Source organism: Anoplopoma fimbria, chromosome 12 (genome assembly GCF_027596085.1).
Source record: "Anoplopoma fimbria isolate UVic2021 breed Golden Eagle Sablefish chromosome 12, Afim_UVic_2022, whole genome shotgun sequence".
NCBI lineage: Eukaryota > Metazoa > Chordata > Actinopteri > Perciformes > Anoplopomatidae > Anoplopoma > Anoplopoma fimbria.
Genome location: NC_072460.1, coordinates 22,665,023 through 22,681,262, shown reverse-complemented (window position 1 = coordinate 22,681,262; position 16,240 = coordinate 22,665,023). Strand labels below are relative to the sequence as shown.

The 16,240-nt window shown below is 41.5% G+C and overlaps 1 protein-coding gene across 2 annotated transcripts in view; it reads left to right on the top strand.

Annotated features, from left to right (window-relative positions):
* The first annotated feature begins 229 nt into the window (after nt 1-229).
* LOC129099557 (IQ motif and SEC7 domain-containing protein 1-like) overlaps nt 230-16,240 on the top strand; it is a 92,708-nt gene continuing 76,697 nt past the window's right edge. The window contains exons 1-2 of one of the 2 annotated variants that reach the window (XM_054608828.1): nt 230-549; nt 15,077-15,106. In XM_054608828.1, the coding sequence (XP_054464803.1) occupies nt 290-549; nt 15,077-15,106 (290 nt within the window). In that variant the 5' untranslated portion in view covers nt 230-289. Of the gene's footprint in view, nt 550-15,076; nt 15,107-16,240 lie in introns of those variants that run through there. The other variant, XM_054608827.1, reaches the window with a different exon arrangement.

Genomic DNA, 16,240 nt, shown 5'->3' with positions numbered 1-16,240 from the left:
CGTGGATCCTCACAACGCGGTCCAGCCTGTCAGGGTTTGATTGACATCTGCAGCTCCATCCGTGGGTTTGCACAGGTGTGTGTGCAGTGGGAGTATACCTGTGTATATCTGTGTATACCTGTGTGCATGTGTGTTATCACCCACACACCGACTTGAAACAATGGAGAGGCGTAAAAGGGCTTAAAACAACCAACCATTCCGGACTACACGGAACCAGCTCGACACAACAGGGACCGCTCCAGCTGCGCACCTCCTCCTCCTCCTCCTCCTCCTCCTCCTCTGGAGAGACATGGAGAGCCCAGCCGAGAACCCGACCAGGGCTGTGGAGTACTTGAAGGAGCTCAACAAGATCATCGACACCCAGCAGGAGCTTCTGGAGAGGCAGAGGGGGAGGATAGAGGAGCTGGAGCAGCAAGTGTCCGACTTGTGCGCCGAGAACGGCCGTCTGAAGGAGCAGTACCAGCGGCACCTGGCCACCTGCAGGCTGCTGCAGGGCAGCAACAGCCTGGTCACACTGGGAGCCATACAGGAGCATATCGCACAGGAAAAGTAAGGGACCCCCTCTTTATCACAGCTGAGTGATCTCTTCTATAGTATATGTCCTTCATGCATATTTAAAGTAAAGAAAATGGACTTGATTGAAGCAGTAATTGATAAATCCTGCACTGCCACACATTCACTACTTTGGCATCAGGTGCGAATTCCTTTTTTTTATTAATGTTTCCATGCTGGTGGAAAAATGTGTCCTTGGATTTTACGCACGGATCAATTATTGTGCAGAAAATGCACAGAGCTTTTTCTCATCATATCTGGGGGGAAATGCAGAGAATTAGACCATACCATCCCAGCACCAGTGTGAGTGAAGATGGACAATGTCAAATGTTGCCTTTGAGATTACATAGGCTGCCTGTCAGTGTGTATGAAATATTCAACAGATCTGGTTGAGATGTGCTGTTAAGTACACACTGATACAAACATGTCCATGGTTCTGTACACCAGTGCCAAAAGGCTGCTACACTTCAGTTTCTTTTATTTTTTTTATGTAGACTTTTAAATAGTTTCTGATCATTCTGCTTTGTCACCTTAGTTTGTTGTCAGGTTCTACAACTTCAGCAGTCTGAAGTCTGAGTTATGCCTGTGCTGTAGTGGTCATAAAAGAGGATTTTTGTGTGTGTGGACATGCACATTAATCCGGGATACATGGAATGAAATAGCTACAACCCCTGGGGGAAAAAAGAGCATATACTCGAAAAGGATCCAATATGCAATTCTGTTTTAGGGCCGGCTCTATCTGCTGGCAGTGGGTTAAGCCCCGAGCAGTGCAAAGCAGATGTAGTGGAGCATTATATCAGAAAGGCTAAAGACCCTGATAGAGAGGATTACCCTCCCTGCACTGCTCTCTGGTGAAGTTCACACTGTTGGTTATATCACCAAAATGCATAACTCTGCAGATTCATGTGCTCATGCTTGACCTTTGTGTCAGAGGCCGTGTTGGTGTCATGAAGATCATTGGCATCAGATCAATACTGATGAGTCATGGACTGTATGTCTTTGCTGGCTGATAAAACCAGACTAGAGGGATTAGGACATACTGTAACACTGACCTTTAGCGTCTGATCCCTATTTGTCTTTATATATAAATCTCTCTCTGGCACTGCGAGGTATTCTGTGTAATTTTCCAGGAAAATCCGTCCGTCACCATCTCTCATTCTGTGCGGTCACAGTGTGCGAGCACTATTTCAGTCCAGCTCTGGTAGACTGGCACGGAGGTTATGTTGAGGCGATGTGATTACCATTACCACTGTACTTGATGAAATATGACAGCTGTTAATAATGTAAAGTGTGGTTTGTGGAGGATATATGATTTAAATTTCATTTAAGTGCAGCGAGCAGTTTTAAGAATGCAGGGGTTTGTAATCAAGGCGGATTCAAAGGTGGTTTTAGCGTGAAGAAAACAGGATTTAAATAGTGTGTGCTTTAAAATGAAATAGTCTAGCCTTCCATTTTTTTTCTTTTTTGCAAGTTACTGAGGTCAGAGACACAGCGTCAACAGCTGACCAGAGCAAATAACATCTCTGTTTCTCAGCTTCACTTCTGCTTTTCCTGAGCGATTCCCAGGAGTCCCTAGGCTTCAGCCTGACTTGTACTTTGTGTTGCTAATTAGCAAATGTTAGCACGGCCAACACGCTTAACTAGAATGCTCAACATGGTAAACAGCACCTGCTCAACGACGTTAGCATTGCTATTTTAGGACAAATTAGCATTCTGACATTAACATTTAGCCCAAATCGCTGCTGTACCTTAAAGGAGCCTCTGTGGCAGTGGACTCAAAGTCTTCTTGATATCTAATAAAACTAAACTATGCATCAAAAAATCAACTTGTAATGCAATTAAGAATGCAAACATTTCCAATTTTAGTAGTGTGAGTCACCTGACATCATTGACACACTACATGTCCACTTCCTCTCTCTTAACCTCAGCCGTGGCCGAGGTTAAGAGAGGCCGAACCTTTAGGCCTAAATGTCGATGCTCACTTCATAACCACACCGTTGAGAAAATGCAAACCAGAGATCACGAGCCTGAATGTCAACACCATCTGCAAACCGCAGCTGCTAATGTTGTTCAAGCATACACACTTCAGAACTCTTGATACTCTGAGTAAGATGTAATTTATTAGTGGAGACACATTGAAGTCTCTTTTCTTTACTTTAGTATGTTGACATAGCAATGTTACTTTAGTATGTTGACATAGCAATGTTTGTCCTCTCAAGTGTATCTTTTTCCTTACAAATGGTGGATATCATTCCAGTTATGTGGGCTAATCAGAACCTGACTTTCAGGTATTCTGTAAGTAAGCCGAGAAAGCAGTTAGATCAATCACCGGCCTTTAACCATGCTGGGTGTTAAACCTTTTATTCAGAAGAAACAGAAACCTGGGTTGGGTGATGGGGAGAGGATGCGTCAAGACAAATTATGTTTTGTTTTTTCTTAGCATATTATTTACAGCCTCAAGGGACTCTGCTTTATGCAAAGTTCTGTAGTTGCTTTAGTCGTCTTTTACTTATTTGTTTTGATAGTTTTAATCCATTACCTGTACACTCTTGTCCAAAGCATGCAGGCTGTCACTCACTGTATGTACAGTAGTAAAAGCACTAGCTTGCCTTTTCTTTTCAGTTGGCTTTGTTTGTAAGCGAGTATATTTGTATTGCATAGGGCTGTACAATTAATCGAGTATTACTCACAATCACAATCTTGGCATCCCACAATAAATTGACATGATCGACGGCCATATTGTTGACCGCTCCACTCCAATACAATAAAGCTTCTCCTTAACTGACATCGAGCCATCCGGGATATGTTAACTTCACCGAATGTCCAAGATTAATATATCTTTTATTACTCGTTTTGGGTTATCTCAATATTGATAAAATAATCTTGATTTTCATTATGGCCATAATCATGCAGCCAAATATTCCAGTCCTCTTGAATACAGAGTGTACTTTTTGTTGACACTGTAATAAGTGAGCCGTGCTGTTTTCAGTTTGCTTAATCATCAAGTGACTTTATCCTGGAAAGAAAGGAAGGAAGAAAAACAGAGTCATATTCTGTTCCACAACAAGTGGCAGATAAAGAGCTTCTGCTACTGAATGATACATAAGACTGTATGCTGCTATCTTGGGTTGGCTGTAAATGGAAGGCTCCCCCCCCCCCCCCCTCTCTGACCTTCTTTTTTAGAAACAAAACGCAGTGAGCAGGATATGCGATGCACCACTGATAGTGGAACCTGTGGTGCAAAGTCAACAGATTTCTCCGTGAGTCCTGCAGAACGGGCTCCTGGGTAACATTGTCGGTCAGGTTTTTTCAGGATGTATGGCTGCTGCTCAGGTATCGGATATCATCCCGGTGCGCACTGACCCTGATGTGGATCCATAAACTCATCCACCTGGTTAATTGTAACCCTCAGGAGCTGAGCAGAATCAGCAGAGCAGGCGTTGCCACTCGTTGGGTCGGTTTCTGTTAATCCAAAAACTGAAACTCCTGTTTGACAGATTAACAGTTTCTTGGGTTCAAATTAAAGTCTATGTGGATGCTTGGTGTTGCACTCAAAAGTGAGCACTCACACACACACACGTATCAGCTTTCCTCTGTTCATGACTCCTGAGCTATCTGCCTTGTCAGCCCTTTAGTCCGGCACTATTTATGCTGACCTCATGCAGTTTTCTCTCCTAATGCTGTTTTGTTTTTACTGGCATCCCTTGTACTCATTTCAGAGTTAAATGACAAGCAATACAAGATTGGGTTGCCAGTTATTTGCAGCACACATTAGTGATAAACAACTTCTCATGAGCAGTTCCTGCTTTCAAGCACCCACATGTGGTCTGTCTGGTCTCTGAATGTGATACGTTGTAAAGTGAAACAAAAAAAGTGGAACATCCAGTCTTGCTAAATGTTTTCTTTTTGGTTTTGTTCATGAAGCAAGAAAGGCTGGTGGTTTAATCACAGTTGATCCACCGCGATCTGAACCTGTCCTCTGGGGTTTTGTGTGGAAAAGCGTCCTCCTGCGAGGGCTTTCAGTTCTTATCTGGGTGCTGATGGATGCATCTGCCAGTCCACATTTAGCATTCAAACTTTGTCCCAGGCCCAGCTATCCAAGACCGAGGGTAAACAATATTAGGTACGCTGACGTGATCGCTGGAGAGATAACGTCCTCAGCCTCCGATGACAAAGAGCTGACGTGTCGTTTTTTCCCGCACAGCTTTGTTTGGAGTTTTCTAAATAGATTATAAAACGGTATCCAAATTTAGCTCTTTAAACTCAAATGTCATGTGCTACCCATTAAACCACAATACACAGTTTGATATTGTATGCAGAGTGTTATGTCTCAAATAATTGAGATTTTAGTATGTGGCAGTGTTCCTGTTCTGTTTTTACAGGCAGTCATTTAAATTCAGAACCAGTCAGTGAAGAAGCATAAGTACTTGAGTGATCAAATATTAATGAACAACGTGACAAAACATCGCTAATTCCAACTCTCTCCACGTTAATGCCCTGATGGAGCTAATATGAATGTTTCAATGCTGACGAAGGAGCAGAAAAGGCTCTCCAGTTGTTGATTCCGAGCCAGATCTCGGGCAGGATGTGTGCCAGAAGGTGACACAAACAAACAAACAAACAAAAAAACAAACATGTAAAGAAAATCCACAAGCAATGCATCCAGTTTATCTTATTTTGTAGAGGAGTTTACATTCATTGCACTCCTACAGCTGCTTCTAAACTATAATTGCTTTGATGCTCAAGTCCTGCAGTTAAGCAGGTTTGACAAGTTTAAGCAGCTGCAGGATTATGCAAATGAGATATTTTGATGGAAGATGAGTGTTGGAAAAACATGTGTTTGGTTTTATTCAAAGCAGTGATCTGATAAAGTGGGTTAGTGTTATTTATGCATGTTTCTCTGCTGTTTTTGGTTTCACTTCCATCAGAATTGGAATATATTTTGTTGGAGGGATACTAATTTTGTTTTAAAGTCAGTAAGGTGTGAGATGGGGTTAATGCATCCTGAATAAATTTGATTTAATAGTTTAAACTTTGCTTTACAGCAGTGATAAAGTGATTGGTTTGTCCATTAACAGAAACTATTATGATATTCGCTTATTTTAAGAGAAAAAGTGACAAATATTTGATGTTTCCAGCTTATCAACTGTGAGGATTTGTTGCTTTTCTTTTCTTTTCATTGTAGTAAACTGAATATATTGGAGTTTTGGACTGTTTGTCAGACATAACAAGACATTTGAGGACGTCATATGGGCTCTAGGGAATTGTGATGGACTTTATCTGACCTTTTAAGAAACCAAAGAAATCTGATAAATTGATAATGAAAATAACTTTTAGTTGCAGCCCTCCTTAAAAGTTTTTAATACTGAAGGAATTTGATGTAATTACATGGAGAAGGATGGATAAATTGTATAAAAAAATATATATATATTATTAAACATATATATATCATTGATGGATTAACTATGTAGATTACTGCACACTTCATACTACATGCCGTTTGGCAAAAGGTCATTTTTCTGTCCTTGTGTGTGTGTGTCGATATGTCAGGTATTACTCTATATTTCATGACAACATTGACCCGTGTCCACATTGATGTTAGTAGTACATTGACAGTACATCTGTGATGAGTTTGTATTTAAGCCAGAGGAATTTATAGTCAGAGGAGTTAATCAATATGTATTGAAGTATTTGATGAAGGTTCTTTAAAGCTTCCTCTGAATGATCTCTCTGGAGTCACTGCTGGTTTTAAATTGCCTTCTGTTTGGGTCCTTCTCTTGGCTTCTTCACTGTAATCTGCCCGGCTGCCCTTAAATCCCCCGTAGCCTGGAGTTTTTGGCAAATTCATAAATAGTTCACCCTAAGCCAGAGTAATACCTTCAGCATGTGTTCGGGCAGCCTTCGGCACAAAATAATAGCATGATGGAGGAAGCTGTTTCTTGTGGCTGGCGGTGTCCACTCATTTAGCCGGCGATCTGCTGAACAATCAGTGTGCCAAACCAAATTTACGAGCACATGAAGTCGGTCTCTCTCCAGCAAAGCCCCCGCTAATGAAATACCCCGGCTAGATTAATGTCCACACAGGGATGATTTGCATTCAGGGCCCACCTATAAATCTTAAGCAACGGTTAAAGATCATTTGCAAGTTGCACTCATAATCAACTGCGGGCTGCATTCATCTGTTATGGACCGTCCATCCTTGCATCTCAGTGTGGTCCGCAGTAATGCCGGAGGAGAGAGCCAGGACACCTCTGACCTCTGGACCTCTCACATCAGGCCTATTAAGACAGAGTTTAGCTTGGTTTGTGTCCTTTGATGTAGCTGTTTGTCCCATGAGAGAAGATAATGATGACTTTAACGAGCGCTGTTACCTCTATCTGATGGTGAGCTGGTAAAGGCCACACTGAGGGCGGTCGGTCGGAGAGGCAACCATAATATGTTTAAATGACCGAATTCAACTCTGCACCATTGCCACTTTTAGAGTGAGAATAGTAGTCCTGCCATTAATTCTTTTGACATTTGTTCGTACCGTTTATTTAAATTCCTTTGCAGGTGTTCATGTGGATAATAACTCGGCTTCCTTTCAGGCATCTGTTTCCAAAAATATTGAGCTTTTAGATTTTTTGACTCTCAGATTCCCTCAGTTTTCCGACAGAAAAGTTGTTTGATCCCGGCAAGAGACACAGGAAACTAGCTCAGGTTTTGAGGATTACTATTCGTGGTGCATTCAGGTGTCAGGGCTTAAAATCACCTATCGGTCAGCTCCATTGTCTTACAATGGCGTTGCCGTCAGTGCTTAAAAGGAATTAAAAATTGATTTGAATCGTGACCTTAAAGTCAAATCAAATTGTGGATTTGAAGAATCTTGACTCTAACTGCCTCAATATGTAGCGATGCACCAGCAAAGGCAAGAAAGTGTACGAGCACATTTCAACTTTTTTAATTAACAAATTAAGAGAATAGCATAGCCTGTAATAGAAAGCTGTGCTATTTTTTTTTACACTTCTATATTGCTAACAAATGCTTTAATTAGATCGTATTTCGTTGCCATGAATGTTTACATAATTGGGTTTGTTCTTGGATAGAAAGCACACATAAACTTCTGTGATACATATAACACCCCCTTAATGGTTCTCAATTTTGCTATTTTGTGAGTTTGTGTGAAAAATCCAATTAAGTCTTAACTCTTAAATGTTTTTTTTTTTATCATCACAAACCGTGATCAACACTAAAGCGGCACTCTTTGAGCAGCCACAAGGCCAAAGCACGGACGCTTGTTCATTCTTTATTTCTTCACAGTTGAACCAATTATCCGCCTCGCAGCTGTCAAAAGCAGCTGATGCAGCAGCTGAATCGAAGGCAATTTGTGGCATAGTACCTGTGGAGAGCTGTTTGAAAGGCTGCCACTAGTTTTCTCCCAAGTGTGCGTGTGTTTGTGCGTGTGTGTTTGTGCGCGTGTGTTTGTGTGTGTGGCTCGCGGACGAGGTGGAGGCTGAGTCAACAGCTAAACACAGATGAGGCCTTACTGCTCACACGTCACGGATAATGTAACTCCTTCACAGCTGGCTGAGCCTTTGACAACTAATATTTGTGCTGAATTGTTTTCTTGACTGCTGTTTTGAAACTTTAAGTTCAACATTTTGGCCGGTGCCATCCTGGTTTTTGGCTGTTACCATCTTGTTCTATTATTTGCAACCAGAAGTGACATGAGATGGTGGCGTTAAGCACAACTGAACCCTGAATAAGACATTTCTAGGGGAGCAAAGCGGTTAAAACTAACTTTTATGAAATGAAAACATATTTTGTAAGGGTTGAAGTTGTAGGACAATGCCATGGTAAAGACCTGTCAATCACAATGTAGCCACGCCCTAAAGCATACCCTGCTTTATGGTCTATTTTATTCTAAATGGAACCCAAATTTACTAAATGAACATCATGTTGTATTGAAGAAGAATTGAAACTAGAGATTGCGACCATTAACTTATGTTTACAATGTTTACTGAGGGAATAAATCAAGTGAAAGAAGGGTCATTTTCCACATTTGCTTCACTATCAAGACACTGAGGTTGCTTCCTGTTTTTTTCTAATTCTTGTATCTCGTTTTTGTGGTTTCTAACACACGGTCGTTTACCTTCAGTCGGCTGAGTGAGCGACTTGCCTGTTCAGCAGTTTCCATATCTTCCACTCTGAGGTGTTTCCACTTAAGCTGCCGGTGAGCTCTTGCTGTTTGTGTTCTGTGTAACCCTGGAAGTTCTGAGGGCTGACCTAAATCCGAGCAATATGTTCAGGAATGTTGCCAGGGTGAATGTTTTCTTGTATCCAGCTCTTAGTGTTAGTCAAGGTGCTTGAAGTTGGAAGAAAGGGCGGCCCACCTTTTTCGGCATGAACAAATGGTGTCCAGGATCTGAGATTCCGATCTTATTTAAATCAGAGCATTGGAATTCCTGAATTGCATTCATACTTGAAATACTGAGACTCAGCAGAGCTTTCTAAAGTAATGACACTGTGCTTTAATTTACCTGAAATACCAGAACATTCACTGTGGCATTCATAACCTAAATGCTAAAGGCATTGTCTTTGGCATGAAATGTCTTCAAAAGGCTCATCAAGAAAGACTTGATGAGTGACAGAGTCAGTATAAATTCTTAAAGGTCCAGTTCCACTGCCGGTGCATTTCATGCTCCTTGGTATTTGTCTAAATAATAAATTGACTATTAGGGCAATGTCAGATGAGTACACGATGAGAAATGAAAGTGGGTGAAAGAAGCAGGTGGATTGTTTTGAGCAGAGTACAAATGTGTGTGTGTGTGTGTGTGTGTGTGTGTGTGTGTGTGTGTGAGGACTGGTGTGTGTAAGTGTGTGTGTGTGTGTGTGTGTGTGTGTGTGAGGACTGGTGTGTGTAAGTGTGTGTGTGTGGACTGGTGTGTGTAAGTGTGTGTGTGTGAGGACTGGTGTGTGTAAGTGTGTGTGTGAGGACTGGTGTGTGTAAGTGTGTGTGTGTGAGGACTGGTGTGTGTAAGTGTGTGTGTAAGTGTGTGTGTGAGGACTGCTCGGCCAGACAGCCAGTGGGGGTCACGCACCACTAACTCCTTAGAGATACATAATTTGACAGCACCATGAGAAAGCAAACCACTTCAGAGGCCTGGACCGACTCATTAGATCTGCTTAGCCAGACATATTTCTGCCTGTAATTAGTTGCTGATTAATACAGATCATTTAGTAATATGAATGCCACAAGTATGTGGTGCAGAGCGGAGCCTAACACATGATGAATGCCCTTCATTTATGCACTGGAGTGAGGAACAAGTCTTAAACCAAGGGAAGCCGACGTAAAGACACGCATGCATGCACCTCATCAGACAAGCAAGAGCAAGATCTACATGAAACGCAGAGAAAAAGGACTCTATCTCGACCGCAGTGTTCTTTTTGAGAAAAATTAATCCAATAAAATACTGACAATAACTATGAAATACAGCACAAGAACGTCAAGCTTCATAGTGTTCCTCTGTGGAACCTGCCAGTGTGAATGAGCTGTTCTAGCAGACCGCAGGGTCAGGTCATCGCTCACCTGGTTGACATTGTTGTAAATTGAAGCGTGTGCCACGCAATTGCAAGATGTGCTTTTTCTGTTTTCAGTAGAAAGATTTGTAAATCCACTGTTACTGTGATTTATTCTTTTTCATTACAGCTTGGAGGGGATTTTTTGCAATAGCTGGAGGCGTAAACTCATAACTGTTTGGGCAACTTTGGAAATAACTCTGGTCTAAGCAGTTCAGTTAAGGACTCGGTAAAGTTCACAATGTAATTCCTGCTGTTAGCTTCAGTACAGTCAAAGATGGAAGTTAGATTTCAAAGTTGAAGGATGCAACATGTAAGACAAAAGAAATGTAAAATAACAAGAGAAACATGTAATATAGCAGCGTTTTGCATGCAATATGATATCCGGTAAACAGTTAAAAAACCTTCTGACCTGGAAAACATATCATCAATCAAACACCTTGGACAAACTGTAATTACCTCTTATTTTCTTTTGAATTCAGAAAAAGGAAATAGGCACACATGCATTTCCTTTATTGCCTCGGTGCTTTTGTTTTCTCATTGCTTTAATAAGGGCGGTAACGTGATGAAGTGCTGGAAGCCGTTTCTTCAAGGCTTAAACCTACTCAATATTTTACAGCGAAAAAAAACAAATAATGGGTTCATAATTACATTGGAGCTGCTCTTTTCTCTGAAAGAGGCGATGAAAGTAAAACGGCTTTAGGGGGAAAGTATCCAAGACTTTATGAGACGCCATATTGTATTTGAAAGGACAGATATGCTTTTTCTAAAAATAGGCCATGGATATAAACAAAACAGGGACGCGTTGGGCAGCGAGATGTTGTCGTGTGGATCTCTGCAGCTGCGTGGCCTACAGAGTATGTAGTTCATTTGAAGCCCAGGCAGGGAGGCTATGATTAAATGAGCAGACTAGAGCACTTCTGCAGCCGTGTCCAGTTGCACTTACTCTTGCAGAAAGGCAGATTGATAAACCCTGAGTCAGCTTCTTTTTTTTTTTTTTTGCACCGGGTGTGCCCTCTGTCCGTTTCCTCCCTCACAACAGGAAACAGGCCGTCCTCATTGCAACAGAGCAACGGGATAACAAAGGGGCACAAATGAATACCATGCAAAGGACCCACGCAGAGTTAAACACAGAGAGATGAAGGGCGGGTTGGAGACACCGACATGAGGGTAAAGACTGCAGAGTAAGGTTTGGTTTTAAACAGGCCCTATTATGCTATTTTCCAGGTGCATATTTCTATCTCCAGTTATAGTTACCACATGTTTACATGCGTTAATGCTCATAATCCTCCTTGTTTTTCTCATCCTGTCCTGCAGCACCTCTTCTCACCCTCTCTCTGAAATGCTCCGTTGTAGCGCTTGCTCCTCCCTCCAGAAAGCAAAGTCTGCTCTGATTGGTCAGCTAGCCCGCTCTGTTGTGATTGGTCAACGTTTCACATTTCAAAAAACTCTTCCTCTGGAGCTTCAGCTCCGTCTCTCTCTTTTGTTGTTTGAGGGCCAAACTAGCCGGAAGGAGTTTTACGTCACTTCCGTAACATTGTGACCTCATAAAGTTACGGAAGTGAAGGAGAGAATTCAATGGAGCCGTTTCAGGAGCTCAGGAGCTTCTGAGGGGGAGGGTAACTCCTTTTAGACGTGGACTTCAGGTTTTACACTCTACGGACCGTTTACATGTACAAAAAAATATATAACACACTAAAGAAGAGGGAAAAGTGGAAAAGCATAATAGGGCCACTTTAAAGAAGCAGCTGGGGTTGAAGTCTTATTTCTGCCAACAGAGATGTGGCTTGTGGGAGAAACCAATCTCACAGCTTGTGTGGAGGCCTTCCTCTGGAATGATACCTCCGATGGGATTTGGCATTTCATGCATTATTTAAAAGGCTTCGGGAACGCACCTGCAAGAACCTCAGTAGTGTTTCTGCGCAGTGCAGAAGAAAGGAAAAAGAGCAGTTTTATTTTCATTCATCATCATCAGGATGATAGATCCTGTTTACATAAGGCCGTAAAATGTGGAATTTATTCATTCCTGACTAGACAAATGAGCTTTTGTCTAGACTGCGAGCAGAATGAATTTACACTCAAATCAATGTGCCTGTCCCTCATAACCATCCAGTCTGATGGAGCAGATTCACTTTGTCTTAACCTCCTGTGTTCCAAGGTTACACCAAAAGTATGGCAATTTAGCTCAAATCCAATCAGTAAAACTCCTAGTGGGTTCAGACTGAGCTCTATTGATTCTGTTTCACTCAAGGAGACAGCTCATGCAAATCGCAGTACTGCAGGTATTGCAAATTTCCCTGAAAAGAAGAAAGATAAATGAAAGTAAAGTAGGGGCCTCTACTTTAACCTGAAGCTTTAACTAAACAGTTCTGCTTGAATACAAATGACACCTCAAACTGTGTCCCATCTGTTTTCTCTACAATGTCTCAGTCTTTAGGAATGTGACAAACTAACAATCTAGGCATGACCCAGATCAGGATTAGTGTAAATTAGTAGTATTAGTAGTATTAGTAGTTGTAGTAGTAGTACTTTGTTGTGGCCTTTCTGAAGGACAGAGGAGCTGTCCAGGGTTCTGAACACTGCTTCCTTGCTCTGGTCTTCTCTGAGGATGTTCGGTCCTCACGCCTGGGTGCGAGCAGCATAACAGATGGAAATATCATTCAGCAAAAACATTTATGAAATATGCTTTTGGTCGGATCATTTTTTTACGGTGATGCATTGTATACACAGTAATCGATAGCTTCAGTAATTGCCATTGGATCTGGACTGCAGCATGTGTGTGTCAATGAATCTCATCCTACCGCTGCGTTGTATTGACCCGGCTCTAGTCTTCACCTCAGCCGTATTCCACTGTCGTAATGGGTTCTGCTCTAATGAAAACACCGGCGGTATCAAGTTCGTTCAGTGCTTTTATGGAATAGTTAAGGGATGCTTGGATGTACTTGCCGATACACAGGACAAAAGGAAGCAGATGTTTAGGTAACGCAAGAGAGATTCTGGAGTGAAGAGAAAAAGGTGCACGGCTAACAGAAACCAAAAACAAACAAACAAGTAAGTAAGAGTGATGAGATAAGGGGTAAAAAAATCACTCAGCCCAACAGAGAATTAGACGCAGCATTATACAGCAGGGATCATTATTACTTACAGCCAACCCAACAAAAAGCTGATCCATACACCCCGTCTGAGAAGATGCTACAGCTACAGTTACCTAATGATGTAGTCAGTTACTATACTGCCTCTTCACGATGAACACCTCATTGTTTTCTCCATGTGTAAAGTGAAATAAGGTGAACAGGGCTCATAAATTCTCCCCGAGTCAGCCATGCACTAGCTTTATTGCCCCTTAGTGCAATGGTTCACAGAAGCGGCTACATTTTATTTCTCTGGTGTACAGAGCTCTTTCCTGCTGTCGGAGTGCCATTTACTGCAGCCCCTCTCTGAAAAGGTGCCTGTGAAATTTCATGACAGAAATGGAGAGCACAGAGCAGAGTGTGTATGACATGATAACATACAGGGTTTTATGTTGAAGTGATGTGTTTTACAAGGTTCTTTATCTCTTGTGTTTGGAACTTTGTTGTAAAATATAACTCAAAACTGTATTTTACTCTTGAAACATATTAGGTCTTTATCACAGCAAACAGTTTGTCTTGTTATTCTAGGAGAGCACAGGTATTAATTACACTTAAATGTTAACCTCAAACATGGGAGTCTCCTGAATAAAGTCATATATGTTTTATGTTATGACTAAAGGTTTTAATTATTTAAACTTTTCTGAGAAACGGTCAGTTGGTCAGTTTGGTCAGTTTGGCATGGCAAACGGCTCCAAATACTACAATACCCATGAGCATTGGCTCCCATTGCTATTGAGAAAAAGCTGGTGCCAAAGTTGCTGCATGAATCCAAAATTAAACCAAGGGCATTACATTGATTATAAGTTGTGTCATTAGTTTTCCCTACATTGTTATTTATAGTTTCAGTCGCCATTAGCAACAAACATGACATATATTCAGCTCGATGACCGTGGGAGGCAGAGTTAACTTCATGTACAGTGACTAGTACCTGCAACTTTTAATATATATTTTTTATATTCTTTATTTTTGGACAGTTATATTCAAAAACATACATCAGCCCAAGGGCAATTTTCTTTCTTCTGCTGTCAACATTTTTCAAAATTGGATAACTTTGTACATTTTGGGAGACTAACTTTTATTGAAGAACTAGGTATTTTCTGTTTCACCAATGAATTCAACGTGAGAGTTTCAATCTGTGTAAATGCTCCTATGCAACTATGAATCACCTAAAATTTTAAAGTAATTCTTAAGTTTTACCTCCAAAACAATGTTCGCCTCCCACCTTACTGTAACACTAAACCTTGACACTTAAACTGAAGCAGCTAAATATAATTCAGCCATAATTAGTTTTGTTAAGAACACCTGTAATCATTTCCTTACTGTGAGAAGGAAAAATACCTATTCAATAGTAATATTTGAGACCAGAAGGTGTTTCTAAGTTTTTCTTCCATGAGTTGGCACAATGATCGAAACTCCACTTTGTCCAAAACCACCACTAACTACGGCCTCAAAAATGGCCTCAACACCAAAACACATCTGCAAAGGCAAAGATGCTGCATTCATAATAAGTACTGCATTGCCAGAGGATGCATTTATTATACACCCAGCAGAATATCAATGTAATTTTGAGAATGTCACTGAGTTGTAGCTGGAATTTAAAGTGCGACCATTTCTTAGGATGCCAGATAGATTGATTAAAAGCGTTGCACCCCTCATTGCCAGACAGTTAAACTTGGCTGCTGTAATGAAGTTGCTGAATCAAATCAAGGTGGTCATCGAGGCGTTTTGTTACTCTGTTTGTTACTTTGGCTACATTACTCACATCCTGCAGCATTCTCGTTTCTGTTCAACAAAATCAATGAACCAGTGTGTTTTGTTTTTTTCCTGTCTTCCAGGTCTGAATGTGACTCCTCCAGAATGGTCAGGTATGTCGGACTAGTCAGGTATGTCAATGTTACACCATTTCCATCTGCTCAGGATTGCACACCTGCCTGAATCTTGTGGCTATTCTCTCATAACAGACTTCTAAATCCTGGGTGGGAGAGGCTTTGTTGAAGACGAGTCGGTGTTATACTAGTCTTGTGATTTGAGTGTGTAGAGCTGAATATCCTGGCATCAAGGTTCTATCCAGAGAGAGTGGTTCTCCTCCGTCTGAAGGATTGAGGCGGGCCTGCTGCGGTGCCTGTTACTGTTGTTTGTGGATTTAACAGTGTGGAGGAAGCGATGAGATTTTATGTCAAGTGCAGTCCAAGGTCACATTCCACTGGCTTGCTCGCTGTGTGAACCTTGGCGCCGGGAGATTTTCACACTCTTAGAAATAAAGGTGTTCAAAGTCTTTGTCTTGTCACCATATGAGAACCCCTTTTGGTTCCTGAGAGAACCTTTATACAAAGATTCCACCTGTAACCCTTTCCGACAACATTAAGGGTTATACCTAGAACCATCTATGATTGGCTCCACCCAGAATCCTCTATGAGAGGTGATACAGAGAACCCTTCTGTAGTGTATTGGTTCCACCCAGAATCCCCATGAGAGGTGATACAGAGAACCCTTCTGTGGTGTAATGGTTCCACCCAGAACTTTCCCTGGAGGTTCATTCCAGACTCTCCTCTTTTAAAGGGCGCTAACAAGAACTCACCCAGGGGGCTCTTTTGAGAACCCTTTTATAGTCCACGTGTCTTATCTAGAACTCACCAAAGGTTCCTCATGAGGCTCTTAAAGGGTCGGGGCTGAATTGGTGCAGATGCCCACAGCAATCATGGTTCACAATCACAGCTTTTTAACACCCATGCTTTTAAGAATCCTTGAAGAACTCTTTCATCCAAAAATGGGTTATTTGGATGAAAAGGGTTCTTAATGGAACCCATATGCTGTGTTCATACTACCAGCAACAAAAGCAACAAAACGGCCAAACATGGCTTGTTACATTGTTGGCGAGCGCTTGTTGTTGTAGTTATGTTGTCAAATACCAGCAGGGAACTGGCTAATGAGTATGCACTACATACTCAATATGTGTATTGTTCAACATACTGAGCTGAAGCTCCGGAGGAAGAGTTTTT